Raw genomic sequence first — 19,535 nt, 5'->3', positions numbered from 1 at the left:
ATTGAAAAATCAAACACAAAATGTTATTCTTTCACTCACGTCCTTATTGAACTCAAATGACATCAATAAAGATTGTGGTAGAGTGATAAATACTCATTTATTTTTAACCAAATATATTATGATCGAGTTTCCATACCTTTATTAGGGAGCACTTGATATAGGTCTTCTTGACGCAAGTTCAGTCGAGCTCCAATGTGGTACGAGACATCGGATGATTTAAAAAAAAAAAAACTCAAATGACACGTCACTGCCACCTGTAGAGATCTATTTTGCTACTCCAAAGAATTGTACATCCTGCAAAAAAAAAAAACTCAATTATACCAAACATTAACGTTGTACTCAATTTTCTCTGTTCCATTTGTCTCCAATTTCTGTTCTCTTTCTCCGGTAAGTTCATCTAGTCTTTACAGAAAAAAAAACCCTTTGATTTCACCCTGTAATTTCATTCTTCATTTGGTTACTTACACGTTTTGAACTCTTACGTAAATACTGTATATTATAAGTATAAAAAAAAAATACTGCTAAGTATTCAATACGATGGCGATGTCAAATGATTATGGCAGTGGCACATTCGAATCATATTAAAAAGAATATGCTTTTTTTCAACGCTCAGTCTTTGACAGTTATTGTTTCTGAATTATGATTTCTTTGTATATTGTATTTTGTATTTTGTATTTGTGGGTTTCTTGATTTGTGACCCTAATAAGCTCAGCACTGATTATTTGAGCTGAGTTTAGTTTCTGATACCATTTTATTGATGGGGTTTTGGTTTGATTTGTTGGGTATTCAGCAAATTTGTGTATTGTTGTAGTATATACATGTTTCCCTCTTTTTGAATTGTGATCAAATAGAGAGTAAAGATTGGGAAAACTGTTAAAAATTGGATTTTTATGGTGAAGATTTGGAGATTTAGTCAATTTGATGAATGGAATGTAGTAATGAGGGGGCAAAGATTCAATCTTTGATAAATTGGGGTTTTGATTTTGTGATGGGGAAATAAGATTCTGTAAAGTCGAAGCTTGTTTGGTAGATATTGATAATATTTAGAAAAAATGAATACTGTGGGGAGGATAGGTAGCTACATTGGGAGAGGGGTAAGTAGTGTTTCGGGGACTTTCCATCCATTTGGTGGTGCTGTAGATATCATAGTGGTGGAGCAGCCGGATGGGAGTTTGAAATCCTCTCCTTGGTATGTTCGATTCGGGAAGTTTCAGGGAGTTTTGAAGGCAAGAGAAAATGTGGTTAATATAGCTGTCAATGGCGTTGAAGCTGGTTTTCATATGTATTTAGATGGTAGGGGACGGGCTTTCTTTATAAAGGAGGTAGATATAGAAGATGGGGATTCTTTGTCTTCTTCTTCATCCTCAGGTGAGGATACTGATGGGCAAACCAGTAGTAAGCGGCCAACAATATCAAAGAGTTGCAATTATGATGTTGCTGAATCTAATTCAACTGCTCAGATTAACGTGAGCGGTGAGAATGTCTCGGTGAGGGCTAATTCCCGAAGACCTGGGATTTTAGGCCGGGTTTTTGGGACAAAGTCGATGAAAAAAGTCAGGCTTCCTGGGGAAGAAAATGATGCCAGTATTATGAGGACAGACTCGTTGGAGTGTGCTGAAATGGCAGCTGATCTGTTAGAAATGAAGTGGTCTACTAATCTTACCCCGAAGAGGTACAACAGAGATTACGTCATACCAGTTGCTGCCCAAGATATGTCAAAGGGTGTTAAAGAAGAGGACTTGCAAGCAAATGACAAGAAAAGTGATACGAGTTCTCTTGCACATGATAACATGTTAGACAATCTTGACTTCCGTGAGCCTGCTTGTGAGAAGGATGATGGTTCTCATCCAAGCTTTCAAACTCAAGAGGAGTCTGTCAAGGTAACTGGTAAACATGTGTTTTTTCCAGAATCTGAGAATGCCGCAAGAGTGTCCATTGTCCAAGATGTTGAAGATTATAGTCATGAAGAAAGCTTAAGAATTTCTGGTGACAGTGGTGAACTAGGCGTAGTTAACGCTGATCATGATGCCACGGGTGGTACATTTATATCTGAGGTTGCGAGCCCCTTTTCAAAATTTGTGGATTCCCCTGATATAAAGAAACACAATTCTTTTACAGTTAGCCGTCTTCCCGAGGAGGAACATGAAAATGCTGCAGTCCAGTCCTTTTTCTATTGTGAAACTGAAGAGAACTCGACAACAGTGCTGGATGTTTCAACTGAAGAGTTCACTCAAAACTTGTGTGCTTCTCGCGATCTTGAAGCTCGTATGCACACCCAAACAGTCCTCAGTATGAATGATTTAATGTCAAAGGGAAACTCTCAACCAGAAGAGGATTTATTAGTTGAAAAGGATCCTTCAAATGGTTTCAAGGTTATAACCAACAACACTTATCCAAACTCAATCTCTCATTTTTTGGTCTCCGATAGCGGTTCGTTGAATAGCTCTGCTGCAAAAGATTTTGGGTGCATTTTACCCATCTCTTGTTCAAGCACCTCAACCGATAAAGCAACAAGCATAAAAGATAAAGCAACAGGCAAACTTGGAGCCTCTTCCGAGGCTCTTGGTGATCCTAATGGATCTAGTGGCAGTTTGGTCCCATTTCCTGTTTCTTCATTAGAAAGCTTGGAGGAAGAGCACCTCGTCTTTGGTGATATTGATGATGATTACGACACTGTAGGCAGATACACGGAGTCCACTTCTTCAGATTATAAGGAAAATGAAGATTACCCCCCTGCATCTTCAGGCTCTCCTGATATCAACGACTACCGAGTACCGAAATATGAATCTGGTCCAACTCTGGACAAGTCCATCCAAAGTGATCTTCCAATTGTTGCAGATGGAAGAAAACTCAGAACTGTATTAAGCAATGTTGACATTCCTGCAATAGTTCAGGGCAATGAAGTTATGCGGATGGGCAGATCTTTACCCAATATGTGGTCTCATGATACTGCTTTTCCTTCAAATCCTGAGGATTTACATTCATCAATTGTACTACAGACAACAGAAGTTGCTGAGTTCACAAGGGAGGTGAAAAATATTTCAGCCACCCCAGAAATTGGTAAGAGAGTATACAATTGTGCGCCCTCTTAAAATCATTTTGAAGCTTATTGTGATACTTTTTCTACTCTTTATCTTTGTATAGTTTGATGTTCAGATAATTTTTCTATTTTGTCCGGTGCTACTGTGATTTTACCTTGAAGGACCTGAAGTTTAATTTTGTTTTAGATCGCCTGAGAGGTTATATGCTGGAAAAAGAAGCTTATTGATGTTGACTAAAAAAATTAGGCAAGATAATCATTGACGAGTTAAAATGAATCTTTGCAGAAAGAGATCCTAGATCCATTAATTCATTGGGTAGTCGTAGCAGCTGGAGATCATGGTCTTTTGCTTTCAAGAGATCAAGAAGCATGAAAAATTCTGGCTTGTCCATGGATGAAGATGTAAATACTGCTAAGGATATTTCAAAAAACACAGGTGGTGATAGAGAAGATGTTCCAAGGCCAAAGATTTCTAAGAAGAAACTAATGGTAACCACTCCAGCACCTGAACAGCTGGCTACTTTGAATCTGAAGGAGGGAAAAAACATAGTTGTTTTCACATTCTCGACTGCAATGCTGGGGAAACAGCAGGTCATATGCTGGGACTTTTTTTTCCCATTACATACCCCTTTTGTGTTTGAGCACTTTCAAGAAATTTTACATCTTTCTTTCTATGTAAGTGTGGCAAATGCTTCCATGTGTATAATTTGTCTAAGGTGCTTACTTCACAGGTTGATGCACGTATATATTTGTGGAGATGGGACTCAAAAGTTGTAATATCTGATGTTGATGGAACAATTACAAGGTAATTGATTCATTTTCTACTATCGATAGTTGGTGATATTATCCTCTGTACGAGCTTGCTTTTGTGTCCAAGACGTTCTATTTTGTTCTACTTTGATCACAATGAATGTAACAATAGTTAACTTCTAATTTATGCAAATGTTCGCCTTGGTGGTTATTAGGTAAGATATATCAACTTTGTTCTGTTACAAAAATCTGTCTTATCCTTTTTTTTTTGATAAGTAGGAACTGTCTTATCCAACATCAACTTTAGCAAGTAGTAACAATTTTGGCTGTAAATTGCTTTCTACATGTAGTTAACTTTGTGATTCACTTCCATGTCCAACTACCTAAGCATTGGATGTGAGATGTTCATAATTGCTGGACCTTAAGATGATGCACTTGGAGCTGTTGAAAAATTCCACAAGAATAGCGCTCACCCTCTGTAATAGATTGTCACAAGAATTAAGAATAAAGTTTTTATAAATTATTGTAGAGAAAAATGGGTCAAAAGTTATATATGGATTGAATGTTTTGGTACTAATGAGATTTTATATTTTGAAAGGGAACCTGGAAGATGGAATTTGGACACCAAATTTGAAAACCTCTTCCAACATTTCTTTCAAATGTCCTATAGAGTTTCCCTAGAATTGTTTCTGATCTGAAATACAAAATTGTAATATAACTAGAAATGAACTTCTGAATAGAGAATCAAAGCTGAAAATTAATGTAACTTCACCCATACACCCATACTTTACACCATCTGACCTTGAAACATTCTACTGGAAAATAGGGCTTATTTGGTGCAACCTGAAGTATAGTTATCAGAAGGAAGGAAATGAATCCAGTAGGGATGCAATTTGGCAGAGTTCAAAAAGCAATTGACAAGTTTGGTGTGCCCCCTGGCTCTTGGATCAAGTAGATTGAGCCGTAGAATTTTTGACTGAAGCCACACATCACGATTCTATGTTGTGTCTTTCCATCAAAACCTGGAACAGCAACAGATAAATAATGTCATTTCTAGCAAATTTGCCAAGTGTTCCTTTTTTAGGCAGAATTTAAGTTATAGCTTTTCTAGGTTGAGCCATTCTTTCACTAGAATTACCTATAACCTGAGATGATATATTGAAACAGGTGGAAGTTGGTTTACATTTTCCAACTTGTTTAAATTAGATATCTAAGGTTCAAACTTTTCTATGCTGGTCCTTTCTCCTCTTAAACTTCTGTTGGTTCCACTCTTTGGTTCCTTTGTGAACAAAAAAGGTAGACTTTTGTTTGAGCTGGTTGATATATGATAAACAATATAGATGTTCTTCCTGGTGCCTGTCTGATGTGTGATATTTTTGTCAATTAAACAGATCTGATGTTCTAGGACAGTTCATGCCTTTGGTTGGGATGGATTGGTCACAGATAGGCGTTGCACATCTCTTTTCGGCCATCAAGGTCCGTAGACTTCATTTGTTTTCTCTTTTTCCCTTTTTTTGAGATTTATTCAAACTTCTTGCTGCTTCTGCTAATTTTGTAGTTCTGGCAAGTAATCTGTCATTAGTCCCCAGTTTTTATCTTAAGAATGTTCCTTTATCTCTGTAAGCCAAGGGTCAAAATGTATCTACACTTCTTCTATGTTAATATATTACTCTTTGTCCTCATTTATGAGGCATACTTTCCAAAAAGAATGTCATACTTTTTTCTCCATACTTTCTTATTTAAAAACAATTTGACTCTTAACTTCTTTTTTTGCCCTAATAAGATGATTTATAGCCACACAAATGTCGATGACATGTTTTAGACCACAAGCTTCAAAGGTCTTTCTTTCTTAACTTTCATGCCCAGTCAAACACCACCACATAAATTTGGGATGGAGTTTTTATTTTTAACTCATTATAGCACAAGAGTGCATCATGATTAGACAATTCCTCTTTGCTGCAGGAGAATGGATATCATTTGCTTTTCCTAAGTGCACGTGCTATTTCACAGGCCTATCTCACTAGACAATTCCTCTTTAATCTTATGCAGGTAATTTGATAAAAAGAAAATTTGGCTTAAGTAATCACTTTTTCCTCTCCTTCATTAATTTGACTTAATTTTCTTTACTTTTGAATTTGATAATTGCAGAATGGCGTGGGATTACCAGAAGGACCAGTTCTTACATCACCTGATGGAATTTTCCCTTCTCTATTTCGAGAAGGTCACTAGTTATTCATTTCTTTATTTTCTGAAGAGTTTCCCCTTGATTTTTTCATTGTTCCAAACTAGGCATCCCATTGAATTGCTAATATTTTGTTTGACGTATTCTTATGAATGAATCATGATTATTGGAATTAAACAAGACCATCCATTATCGTCTGGGTAGCTAAAAACAAGACCATATTGTACTTTCTATCCTTGTATACTTTTCAGTTGGGGGTGCTGGTAGAGACCATTAAAGTAGAAGTAAGCTGTTGCCACCTTGCCGGTGCTTACCGTTTGCTCCCACCACTCTTTGATGAGCATTTGCACAGTTACGCCACTCTTGCTACCACATATTTCTAAAAAAATATTCAGTTAGTGCCAGAGTGCTCAGATTGCTGCTCCCACTCTGATATCTTCTTTGTTTTTTTTTTTTTTTTTTGTTGATGAAATATATATGTTCTTTGATTTAAGTGCATTTGAAGAAGGAACTTATTCTTGAAGATGTAACAACAATTTTATTGAAATTATCTACTCCAGCGAACATGGTAATTGGTAATGATCCCAGGAAGTTGATGCTATCAGTTGTTGGATATTTACCGACTTTTCTCATTCTCTCATGTTCTTATGTCGTTTTTTATTTATTTAGTTGTTTTAGTGATTTTAACTACCCTGTTGACAATTACCTCCACAATTCTGCAATATAAACGGAAAGATCGATGACATTGCCGGCAACATGCCTCAAACTGTATCAGTAGCAACATGCATTTAGAATGCAAAAGGCATTTTGGTCCAGTGGCTGCTGGTTTCATGCGAAAAGGCATTGTTGGTTTACTGGCTGCTGTTTCAATTTTTTTCTTTTACAGCATGAACTTAAAATGTGAAAGAAACTAGTTTTTATTCTGCATTGTAACTCCAATCTCCGTGCTTGCTGAATGTCTTAATCTGATTGAGTATTAGGATATTAGGACATGCTCTCAATTTTGCTAATATTATGACTGAGAGATGCATATTCTGTACCTTTTGCAGTGGTTAGAAGAGCTCCTCATGAATTCAAAATCGCTTGCTTAGAGGTCAGTTTCTTGATTCAGATTTGCTTCCTTTTTTCGTAATAGAACTTTTGGCATTTTAAGCAAAAGGAGTTTTGCACGTCTGCCAAAGCCACGAGGCTGGGGAGGCTTACAGACTATTGCTTTGATGATCTGCATTATGTTTAGTGCTTTTTTTTTTTTTACTGAAATAAAGACGACTCAATTATATCTTTAGTCAATCTTTATTTTTTGTTAGATTAAGGGAGTTATGACTTGTAAACATTATACAATCCGAGTAAGTGTAATAGATGGGTAGTTGGCTCTTTTGTGTTATGATGCACGAAGACTCACTGTTTAAACTGGTAATTTCCACATGCTCAATATGTACAAACCAGCTGCTCGAGCCTCGATGCACTAAGATTTGGTTACTATTTAAGAAATCTTACTGCTGTTTAAGGTGGATGACAAGTTGGGTTGTTTGGTGTCGCTTAAAATATTGATGGACCATCAGTTAGTAGTTTGTTAAATTATATATTAGATCAGTAAGTGACATAAGATTCTCAAATAAGTAGTAAAAATACAATTTAGTGCTGAAGTCGCTATTGGTCAAGTGGTGAAAATTGAGGAAATTAACTAGTATAGCCTAGCAACATACAAAGGGGGGAAAAGTTTTGACACTAGTAACTAAAGATAAGAAAATATATTTTCTTAGCTAAGACAAAAATGAAGTTGAAGAAAGGATCAAGTATCGAAACAGAATACAAGCAATTGCAGTGCTTATTGTTAAATAGTTTTGTCGGGTATAGGTTTTAAGTTAGTTTTGATATTCATATCGGTAAAATAGTTTGGACTGGCCCCCAAGGCCTAGCTCAAGTGGCAAAAGGTGGAGGATTTGTGACTTAGGTCGCAGGTTCAAGCCCCACACCATGCAAAACGAAGCCCGGTATTTAAGTGGAGAAGGGTAGAGGGGCGGGCCCATTATCCACCGAGTTTAGAAGGCTGTGATTGGTCCAAAGGGCGGGTCACAGACGGATTTCTCGGTTATCAAAAAAAAATATGGCTATGCAGAAACATCAAATGTTTTTGATGAAACAAATAAATCGCAAGATGGGTATAATGGCTAAAAAGAGCAAGTGAGAAACTTTGGGAAACATCTTTTACCATGTACACAACAAAGGTTTTTTTTTCCTTTATGTATTTTGTTTTATTTTTCTGTTTATCACGGGTTTTCTATGGGAATAACAAAGAATGCAAATTCTTGTGGGCAAGGAGTATCAAAATTACTGGCTGTGTGGAAGATATAATTACTAACGTTGAGCATATGTATCTAGCTATGGTGACAAATGCAGATCAATAACATGTTAAGTTTCAAGTTTGCAGGATATAAAAGCATTGTTCCCTTCTGATAGGAATCCCTTTCCCTTCTATGCTGGTTTTGGAAACAGACACACAGATGAGATCAGCTACCTCAAGGTTGGAATACCTAAAGGGAAAATCTTTACCATCAACCCAAAGGTACAGTCAACTGTTACTATCAACTGGAAAGGACCTTTTGCAGATAACTCTGTTAAAGAAAGTTTCTTATTTTTTATATTCTACAGGGTCAAATCGTTGTAAATCGACACATAGACACAAAATCATATACCTCTCTTCATAGTCTTGCCACTGCCATGTTTCCAGCCATTCTCTCATGTGAGCAGGTTGGATTTTTTCCCTTCTCTAACTATGAATTTTGGATCATTAGAACAGAGTGAAGAGAAGTATGTGATCTCGTGCTACAGTTTTTTTACCTTCTGCAGAGAATGTAGGATATAATTAGCTTTCTTGAACTGGAGTATAAGAGTCACTTCCAGCATCATGTTAACTTTAATAACTCACCATCTTGTCTAGTCATGAACATGTTTCCCTTATTTAGAGACTTAAACCCGATCTAGAATTACAGTAGGTTCACTACACTCAAGATCTTTCACCTTGTCTCCTGTGGAAGCTCAAAATTCTTGACTTGTTATCCTTTTGTTTCAAACCAATGTCTGTTGTGCTAGGCCCTGCAGCCAAGGAGCAGCCATTTGGTGTGCCCCTTCTTGCTGCAGTGTTCTTGTACAGTGATACTTTTTCTTTAAATGATTAGTATCATTTTCGAGATCAGGATTGAGATAGTAGTTGTTATATCCTCATTATCGGTATCTTTTTGTATAGCAGACACTTTGAAGAGTGTCTCCTCCTGGAACAGTCTCTCTACTGTGACAGGGTTGGATAAATTCTGTTCTAAATAATTAAACCAATTATAGGAAGAAAAAAAGGGTAAGACCTTGGGACTCTTTCCTTAGGCTGGAAATTTTCTATGGACAACATGTGAAGTCTAGAAGTTATTGAATTGGAAAGATAATAAGTTGCATCCTTTTACTGGTAATAGAGCCTAATAGTGCTGAAACTTGAAATGTTATTTTTGGGAAGTTAAACCGTGTGCAGAGCAAAGAAAATTGAAAAGTAGGAACTTTGAACCTTTGGTCCTTTTCACTTGGCTGGACATTTTTTATTATTGAACTTACAAAATCAAAATCGAATTAGGGATAGCCAGCACATCTCACTACTGAAAGTACCAACATTATCAGCTTAAGCTAAACCAGTTTTTTCTATGTAAATATTAAGAGTGTACGACAATGGTTGAGGGAATTGGTTGTCTCTTTGTATGGTTTTGGACAATTTTCATCATAGGATCTAGCTTTTGCGATTGAGTTAAGCCCTGTGTTAATTTTCTTAACATGATACCAGAGCAAGACCCGTCACTGTTGTAGTATTTCCCAGTGTTGGGTCCTGAAGTTATGTTATTGACGTACCGGAATGCAAGTGCAGGGTGTGTTGAGGTTTTAGGGTTTCCCATATTGGTTTAGGAAATGTGATACTGTCTCATCATATGGTTTTGGACTATCATATTATTTTGTTGTAATTAGTATTCCAAATGCTTTTACTTTCATTACTTCTTTTTGAACTGTTTTGGACGGTTTTTTCTTGAGCCGAGGGTCTATCGGAAACCACCTCTCTACTTGAAGGGGTAAGGCTTGCATACACTCTACCTTCCCCCGGCTCACTTTGTGGGACTACACTAGGTATGTTGTTGTTGGCATCTGCAAAGAATTTGTCAGTTGTCAATTCAGATTATACCATTCCCCATGTGCGAAAAGGATAGTTTTCTGGATTCTGAAACATCCTTAGACAATCGCATTTTCGAGTCGGGACGAGAAATTTTATGCTGTTTATTTTTTGTTTGTAAATGGATCATTGACTGCCGTTTAGTCAGGGTGTTGCTTGATCATATCCCATACTCTTTCGGGATATGAAGTAGGCGCAGGTCACCATGTCAAATGCTTCTTTCATGTACATCCAGTGCTGTCTGCAAGCTTCAATAATCTTACTCTTGCTCAACAATTTTCACTTTTCTTCAGGAGGATTTTAACGTGTGGAATTTCTGGAGAATTCCACCTCCTTATATTGATTGAAAATTAGCAGAGTCCATCCTGAACTATTTTTTTGAGATTCAGGGATGGTACCCCCACGGCCAGCGTAAGATTCAGGTAACTTTTATTTATAGTTTCAACTTATGATGCTGAAATTACAGGAATTTGTTACATTAGTGTAGATTCCGAACACAGTCTGTGGTCTAATGTGTATGCTTTTACATTTTTTTTTAAAACTTCTTGCAGCAAAAGGCTAACGTGTCTATACTTTAAATATGCGGCAAGTTTGACTGAACCGCAGACAAGGCTCATTGTATCTGTATATTGCATATGGAAACGACTAGTGTATATACTATTGTTTTATATCCGTCATCCTGAAGGAGGAAAATCGTGTACTCAGTTTTCTGGTATTCTACTCATCAATCATAATCTAGCCAATTCGCTAAGCCATACATGTATGTATACACATACTTATGGGTGGAAGATATGAAATACGTCCCACATCACCCCTCCTTCAAGACGAGTTGAACTTTGTAAATTATTGTAGTATTAGTATATGTTAATGAGGAAGTGTAGATTTTGTTGTAGTTTGGTGATTTATAGAATCTCTGTCTTATAATGGGACTTATTTGTTGAGGCAAACTGTATAAAGGTTGAATTGTGAATAACACATATCAGAATATTGGACCAGCATTTGAAGTAATTTTTTCTGTATAAAGGTTATGTTGCTCAGATTCTTCACAAATCTTGACGGATGAGTGTTGCCAGATCCTTAAAAGGTAGTGCATTTTTATAAGGAGCTGGACATGGGTGCAAGAATATTTTTTTTGGAGAGTCTGAGCAACGTAAACTTTGGTCCTTGAAATTGGTTAAATGTGCATCTTCAAATGCTCTAAAGAGAAAATTGGTGGATAATCCTCCACTAATTTATTGTGGCATGGTGAGATTCTGCCTAAAAATTCTAAGAATACAGTGCACCTGTTAATACTGTATACATTATGATTGCATAATCAAAGGTTCTGATTTTTGACAAGTTCCTATTTTGATTCTTAGAGTAGGAGTAATTCATCCGTGACATAATTTGATACAATACAGAGTTTAGTTTAAAGAAAGAAATAATTTTTTAAAAACTTAGTCTTAGATATATCATAGCTTTTACATGACTATACTTTTTCTTGAACCTTGTGATATCAAACATGTTATAATTTTGGTATGCTTATTGAAACTTCTTATTAAAGTTTACATTGTTCAGATTTCAGAATCCAGTACTTTTTTTCATTTGAAAAGCAATAGAAATCCAAATATGCCTGAGAATCCTGTACTTTCATCTGGACAAAGCAAAGAAGAATTATTTGTCCACGTAGCCCAGGACAACAACAAGTGTAGGTAAAGGATAAATTGGGTTCAAGCGGTGTGAATTGATCTCTAGTCCTCTAGGTAAATAACTCAACGTCTAACCAAGTACAAGGAAAAATCATGGATTTACGTGCTCTATATTTTAGCTGTAACTATGGAGAATTATATTTGAACCATATAAAAAATGTTGGAAGTATTTTCATATGAATAATATAACAAAGAGTAAACTCAATCCTTTTCGATAAAATTGATTCATTTCCCTTTAAACAATTATAATGGTTTTCGAAACCTAACATATTATATTGTTTTGTCTTAAGGTATGGAAAATGGTTCACAAAAACTCCAACCTGCCCTACCTTACTCCGCATAGTAAAAATATATATATTTTTTTTACAAGAAATTCACAATCCTAGCTTTTAAGTGGGCAGAAGGTAAACTTCATTCCAGTATAACAATCTGCAAACCAAAAAAGAAAAGTAAACGTATTAGATTTGACACGTCTCACGGGATAAGCTCAATCGAGAAAATATATAAGAATTTGAAACCTATGACCCCCATTTAAAAGATCATCTACTCACTCAACTTGATCAATATCCTTCATTAATTACTTACCCGTTTGATATATATATGTGTAAAATTACCTAAATACGAGTCTGACTTTGTTAATCACCTAATAAAAATATTAGGCACACTAGCGGTGTTGTTTTATTTGACTCTATCAAATCTCAAATAATAATTATAGCTGTGGATCATTACTATATTATATAAAATAAATACTATGCTCTTTCACCAAACTATTATTTAACGTTAAATATTCTTGGCGGTTTGGTTCTGAAACTATGATTCTCTTTTAGATTTTGGTTTTCTCGATTTCTGACCAAAAACTAGAAGAGAATATGTGAGCCTGAGAAAAAAATTTCAATTTCTTCTCCCATTTTATTGCTATCTTTTATGTTTGATTTGCTGGGGTTTCAGCAAATTTATGTATGTTCTTTAACTTTTTCTTCTTTTATCTGCCTATCTTTATCTGTGTTTGAATCTTGATCAATTTATGTTCTTTGATCATTTGTTGTTAGAATCCAAATACGTGAGCAAGAGAAAAAGATTTGGGAAATAAGTAAAGATTGGATTTTTATGGGAAATATCTAAAGATTTGGTTGAGGGGATCAATGAATTGTAGCATATGAGCTAAAAAATACAATCTTGGTGAATTGGGTTTGTTATTTGTGGGAAGCTTTGTTAGATTTTCTTGTATGTATTGACATTAGATGATTTAAATGGAGTCACGTGGTTAGTGAGGATTCATATAGCTGACTTCGAATTGTTTAGGACAGAGGCGTAGTTGTTGTTGTTGTTATAAGAGAATGAGTACTATGGGGAGGATAGGTAGTTACATAGGTAGAGGGGTACGTAGTGTTTCTGGGACGTTAAATCCGTTTGGTGGTGCTGTGGATATCATTGTGGTGAGGCAGCCAGATGGGAGTTTGAAATCAACTCCTTGGTATGTTCGATTTGGGAAGATTCAGGGGGTTTTGAAGGCTAGAGAAAATGCGGTTAATGTAAGCATCAATGGCGTTGAAGCTGGTTTTCGTATGAATTTAGATAATAGAGGGCAGGCATACTTCCTAAGGGAGCGGGACATGGAAAATGTTTATTCTTTAACAACTCGAACATCTGAACAACTTGCAACATTGAATCTGAAGGAGGGAAAGAATGTGGTTGCATTCACGTGCTCGAAACAGCAGGTCATTTGCTGACACTTCTTCTCATTACATCTCTTTTTGGTGTGTATGCAATTGCATGCTTATAATTTGTCTGAGGTTCGTATATTTCAGGTTGATGCACGTATATATTTGTGGAGATGGGACGCAAATATTGTAATCTCGGATGTTGATGGAACAATTACTAGGTAAAATCAATTCCTTTTCTAATATAGATTGTTGCCGTTAGTGTCCTCTCTATGTGCTGTTATGTCCAAGACTTGCTATTTTGTTCAACTTTGATCATAGTGAATGTAACAATTATCAATTTTTTATTAGTGCATTGGTGGTCTGTTATCTAATTGTATAGGTCAGAGGTATCAACTTTTCTCTGTTACATGAACTGATATCAACTTTACTGATTACATTTCTTCTTTTTTTGAAACTGGTAACTTTAGTCTATATATCCACAGGTATACTACAACAAGTGTAGTTCCCCTTCAAAAGTGTTAACAACTTACAGAATAAAATAGTCTTAGTCTAAACTGCTGCCTATAAACAATCTAGCACATCAAAGATGTCTTCTGTCCTAGTTAATATATCTTGTTTACACCAAAAATAGAAAAGAGCTAAGCAGTCCATCTTGATCTTCTGTAAGCTATTCTGCCAATTTTCAAAACTCTTGTTGTTTCTCTCTTTCCAGATTGTCCACCAAATACATGCTGGGACAAGTTTCCATCTCTTCTCCTTGTCAGAAGCATTGCCATCTCTATTCCAGCTGCTCAGGACTCCTTTAATGCTCCCTGGTTTCTCCCATCTTACCCCCTTTAGACAGATGAACATTCTCCATAATTGTTCCGTCCATGTGCAATGCAAGAAAAGATGGTTTATTGTCTCAGCATGTTCTTCACATAAAGTACATCTAGAAGCCAACTGATAGCCTCTTTTCTTTAGATTTTCATGAGTCAAAACCGCTTCTTTTGTCAATAACCACATGAAGCAGTTTACTTTGTAGGGTACTTTTGGTTTCTAGATGTCTCTTCCATGGCCATTCCGTCTCCTGTCCAGCATTCTTGTTGAGTTCCTTATAAATTGAATTTACTGAGAATTGACCTTTGGTGTCATTCTGCCAAACTAATAAGTCCTTCTTTTTGGTGAGGTCGCTGAAAGAGCCTACTGAATCTTGAAATTCTGCCACTTTGTCTATCTCCCAATCCGGAAGGTTCCTCCTTAAGAACAAATTCCATTCCATAGATTTCTAATTACCCTCCATACAGTGCATTTATATGGAGTACTTATCATTTTAGTCATCCACTTATCTTCCATGCCATATTTTGCTGTGATGACCTCTTTCCAGAGCATGTTATCTTCATTTGCAAACTTCCACAACCACTTCATCATTAGACTCTGGTTTTGTTTCCTCAGATTTCTTATGCCTAGGCCTCCTGTATTTTTACTCACAATCAGTTCCTTCCATTTAACAAGATGAAACTTCTTCTTATCTTCACTGCCTTGCCATAAGAAATTTCTTCTAAGAGCATCAATGCTATTAGATACATTGGCAGGCATAGGAAAGACTGACATCATATAAGAGGGTAATGCATCCATCACACTGTTAATTAAAGTCAATCTTCCTCCCAAGGACAAGTACTGACTCTTCCAGTTGGTGAGTCTCTTTTCACATTTCTCCAGGACCCCATTCCATATGCCTTTGGACTTGCTTTTAGCTCCCAAAGGCATACCTAGGTAAGTAGTTGGAAGCTCCCCAACCTTACCTCCTAGTGTTCTGGCCAGAACTTCTGTATTAAGCACACTATTGATAGGATAGATGAAGCTTTTCCCCCAGTTTATGTGGAGACCAGAGACAGCTTCAAAAATGACAAAAATAACCCTCAAAATCAGGATTTGTTTTGTCTCAGCTTCACAAAAAACCAATGTGTCATCTGCATATTGTAGATGAGTTATCTCCAAACTAGAGAGTTCTCCTGCTTGGAACCCCTTGATCCACCCCTTTCCCTTTGTTGTTTTAATAAGGTTACTCATTCCTTCCATAGCTAAGATGAATAAAAATGGGGAAAGAGGATCCCCCTGTCTCAAGCCTCGCTGGGAAGAGAAAAAGCTTTTGGCTCTAAACTGCTTTCTTCTCAGAGTTAGCTTTGTGATTCATTTCCATGCCTGAAATTCTTAGAATTGGATGAAAGGTGGTCTAAATTGATGAACCTTAACATGATGCACTTAGAAGTGTTCAAACACGAGTCCAGTATCCACTCTTCCCTTTTAGATTTTCTTAGTTTGTCTTGGGATATTAAGAGTAAAGTTGATACATAATTAATTGTAGAGAAAAGTGGGTTTACAAATAGACATGAAGTTGAGATTTTTATCTTTTCTACTTTCTAAAGAGAACTTTGAAGCTCAAACTTGGAGCTTTTTCTATGTTGACCACCGACTTTGTCCCTTATATGCTGCATAGAGTTGCACACAATGGTAATATAACTAGAAATGAATTAAAAAACTACGAGAATCAATGCTGAAAAAGCTCATGTCACTCACTGCACACCAAGCCGCCTACTCCAGTCATAAACTAATTATGAACTTAATCTGATAATGACCTATGGGCTATGGTTGTCTAAGACTTCAATCCAAGATCCATCCTTTACATGATTAGGAGATTCTTAACCCTTCTGAGGCACATTAGGATTACAAGCTTTGATATAATTGCTGAAATTTATCAATTCCTGGGTCCATCAAACTAGGTGTTGATTGTGATTCATGGAGAAAGCACATACTTTTGTTAAGATATATCTTGCTCGTCTTCTCTCCCTCTATGATCTATGCCGGAACTGAAACCTTCAAATAGTGCATTTCATATCATAGTAGTACTTCTGTTATTCTTGATTTTCCCCCCAAAAAATTGTCATTTGATGCTTTTCAAGAGTTGATCTTTTATCACAATATTCTTAATCATTTCAATATTTTGGAGGGGAAAAAGCTCCAACTTGTAGTATTGTTGTGAAGTATCAACTTTCTAGATCTTGAAGTGCTACATGTTATCTTATGTCCAATATTGCTTCGACTTTCGGTCAAAAGTGAGACTTATGAGGCATAAGAGTATCAGCTTAGGATTTATTATTTTTTATGCACCTATAGAAAGTGGGTCCTCTTTAACTTTTGCAATATTCTTTTTCTTTTGTTTTGATAATTTTAGCTATAATAGTAGTGTTCAAAAGTAATTAATGGTTGAAGAGAAGATTTTTTATCTAGGACAGGGGATGCTATTTTGGCAAAGAATATAAGACAATCTTTTTTACACCAAGGTGGGTAGTTACTATGAGAGGTGCAAACTGCCAACCATTTATACGTTGCAACCACATCCATAGTGTATACTATATGACCTTGAAACATTTTATAGGGAAATAGGGGTTATCTGACAGTGCAACTTGAAGTTAATAGTTATCAGAAGGTTGGAAATGAAGGATCTGGCCCTTCTTCATTGGTCTCCAGGCTCCAATCGGGATGAAATTTAGCCAAGTCAATGAAACATTTGATGTGTCTGGTTTGGCTCCTATGTTCTAACTTTTGCAGAGGCTAAATATAGCTGCAAGACTTCTTGATAGAATCCAACCCTATGACTCTATGTTGTGTGTTTCCATCAAAAATGGCATAGAAACAGATAACAACTGTCATTTCTAGTTACTTTTGCCCCCTTTCTCTTTGTTTCTTGTTATGCACTTGCTTAAACCGTACATGACGTGTTCCTTTTCCAGATTGATTGCAACTTTCTTACCTCTAGTCATTTCCCTGCTCTAAAATTTTCTATGCTGGTTTCCTTTGCTCCTCATTGAACTTATGTTGGTTCACCTCTTGGTTATTGGCTCCTTAGTGAACAAGAATGCTAGACTTCTGTTTGAGTTGTTTAATATATATAGATAATAAATGTAGATCATATTTTTCCTTTGTTTCTGCCTGATGTGTGATAGTTTTTCTCAATTAAACAGATCTGATGTTCTAGGACAGTTCATGCCTTTGGTGGGGAGGGATTGGTCACAGACAGGTGTTGCACATCTCTTATCAGCTATCAAGGTTTGTAGACTTGATTCATTTTCTCTTCTCCCTTTTTAGGAGGTTTATTCAGATTAACCGTGAGAATGTATGCTGCCAATTTCATAGTTATGGCAAGTAAATTGTTACTAGAGGTCTTTAGTACAAGAGTGGTCTTTATACTGTACTGGTTTAAAAAAAAAGAATGTTCATTATATTGGGAACACATATTTTGCGCTTTTGCAATGACTGCTAAGGTTCAAAATGTTTCTACACTTGCTCTATTTAAATATATCGTTTGGTTTTCCTCTGATAGTAGGATAAGAGTGTATGATCTTGTCTTCTTGCTGCAGGAGAACGGCTATCAATTGCTTTTCTTGAGTGCACGTTCTATTTCACAGGCCTATCTAACTAGACAATTCCTGTTTAATCTTATGCAGGTATTTTATCTTAAGTGTACATTTCCTTTTTCTCCTCATCCATTAGTTTGACTTCATCTTTTGTGTTTTTGATAATTGCAGGATGGAAAGGGATTACCGGAAGGACCAGTTGTCACATCTCCTGATGGGCTTTTTCTTTCTCTATATAGAGAAGGTTGTTCCTTTCTTTATTCTGTGAATAGTTTTCCCTTTAATTCTTCATTACTCTAAACTATATCCAATTGAGTTGGTAATATTCTGTTTTCCTGTATTTGTGTGAACCATGAAAAATAGAATAAAACACAATCATCTTACAACATCTGGGTAGAATAAAAAGCTAATATAAATCTGTTTTTCTTTTAGAAATTTATTTATAGTGGCATGTTGCACTTTCTTTCATTATATAATTTTTCAATTGGTGATGCAGGCATATCTTTGAAGGAGAAGTAAGTTTTTGCTGGTGCTAATTGTTTACTACCACTCATTTTTGTTAAACATATTTGCATTGTAACGCCAATCTCACTACCTCATATTTTAACATCTCCATAGTGCCAATTGTTCAGTTACTGCTCCGGTTTTTATTAGCTTGATCTTTCCTTTAAGTGCTTAGAACATGGAACTAAATCCTGAAGTGGTAACAACTATTTCATAGTTGAAATTATCTACTCTAGCAAAAATGGTAGTGATGCATGGAAGTTTCATAGCATCAATTGTTGGAAATTTTCCGACTGTTCCATCATTCTCATGTTCTTAAGTCCTTTCTTATTCTTGAGTCATTTTTGCACTTTGTAACTGTCCTGCCGTAGACAACCTATTTACCCTTGCATAGAAAAAGAAGGATTGTTGCTTCAAACTGTATTAACAGCACTAAGCATTTAGAATGCGTAAGACATTATAAGTTCAGTGGACTGCTAGTTTCATGCTTTTGGGAATGAGCTAAAAATGTGAAGGGTGCTATTTCCTTGTGCTTTTCAACTTCAACTTCCGTGCTTGCAGTTTCTGATTTAGTAGTAGGATATTTGAAGTAAATTCTCCCAGAAGAAATTCTTCGGATATTGCTAAGAGAATGATTGAAAGATGCATCTAACTCTTTTATCTTTTGCAGTGGTTAAAAGAGCTCCCCAGGAATTCAAAATTGCTTGCTTACAGGTCAATTCTTGATTCATTTTTTTTCCTTATAGTATTTTTAGCATATTAAGCAAAGAAGTTCTGCATGCCTGCCAAAGCCGCGAGGCTGGGGAGGCCTTGGACTATTGCTGCAACCTAGTGATGATCTGCTTCTGATAGAGTGCTTTTGTCATTTAAAGGAATAAACAACTTACATCAACTTACTCCTGTTTAAGGTGGATGAGAAGTTGGGTTGTTTGGTGTGTTCTACGCTTAAAATATGGCTGTGCAGAAACATCTCCAGATGTGATTAATATAATAAATAATCACAAGACAGATTGTATAATAAGATAAAACTTGAAATCATAACTTGGAGTGGGAAACGTCTCTCACGATAAACGCAACACCGCTTTCTCTTTTGGTGCTTCATCACCCCC

General features: G+C 36.2%; 2 protein-coding genes across 2 annotated transcripts in view; both read left to right on the top strand.

Moving 5' to 3' along the window:
* Positions 1-325: 325 nt before the first annotated feature.
* On the top strand, positions 326-11,210 carry LOC102601963 (phosphatidate phosphatase PAH2-like). The gene is made up of 11 exons (XM_006354835.2): positions 326-3,060; positions 3,327-3,631; positions 3,772-3,845; positions 5,182-5,266; positions 5,753-5,839; positions 5,939-6,011; positions 7,022-7,065; positions 8,404-8,538; positions 8,625-8,723; positions 10,467-10,595; positions 10,725-11,210. The coding sequence occupies exons 1-10, from the start codon at positions 1,053-1,055 to the stop codon at positions 10,518-10,520; spliced, it is 2,964 nt and encodes a 987-aa protein (XP_006354897.1). The 5' UTR covers positions 326-1,052; the 3' UTR covers positions 10,521-10,595; positions 10,725-11,210.
* A 1,416-nt stretch (positions 11,211-12,626) lies between these two features.
* The window catches only part of LOC102601625 (phosphatidate phosphatase PAH2-like), an 8,445-nt gene continuing 1,536 nt past the window's right edge, over positions 12,627-19,535 (top strand). The window contains exons 1-6 of the mRNA XM_006354834.2: positions 12,627-13,579; positions 13,670-13,743; positions 17,530-17,614; positions 17,926-18,012; positions 18,094-18,166; positions 19,097-19,140. Coding sequence (XP_006354896.1) covers positions 13,199-13,579; positions 13,670-13,743; positions 17,530-17,614; positions 17,926-18,012; positions 18,094-18,166; positions 19,097-19,140 — 744 coding nt within the window. The 5' untranslated portion in view covers positions 12,627-13,198. The remainder of the gene's footprint in view (positions 13,580-13,669; positions 13,744-17,529; positions 17,615-17,925; positions 18,013-18,093; positions 18,167-19,096; positions 19,141-19,535) is intronic.

The sequence above is a fragment of the Solanum tuberosum genome, unplaced genomic scaffold, assembly GCF_000226075.1.
Source record: "Solanum tuberosum cultivar DM 1-3 516 R44 unplaced genomic scaffold, SolTub_3.0 scf00184, whole genome shotgun sequence".
NCBI classification, from domain to species: domain Eukaryota; kingdom Viridiplantae; phylum Streptophyta; class Magnoliopsida; order Solanales; family Solanaceae; genus Solanum; species Solanum tuberosum.
Note: the sequence above shows the minus strand (reverse complement) of the source record. Positions and strands in the feature narration are given on the sequence as shown.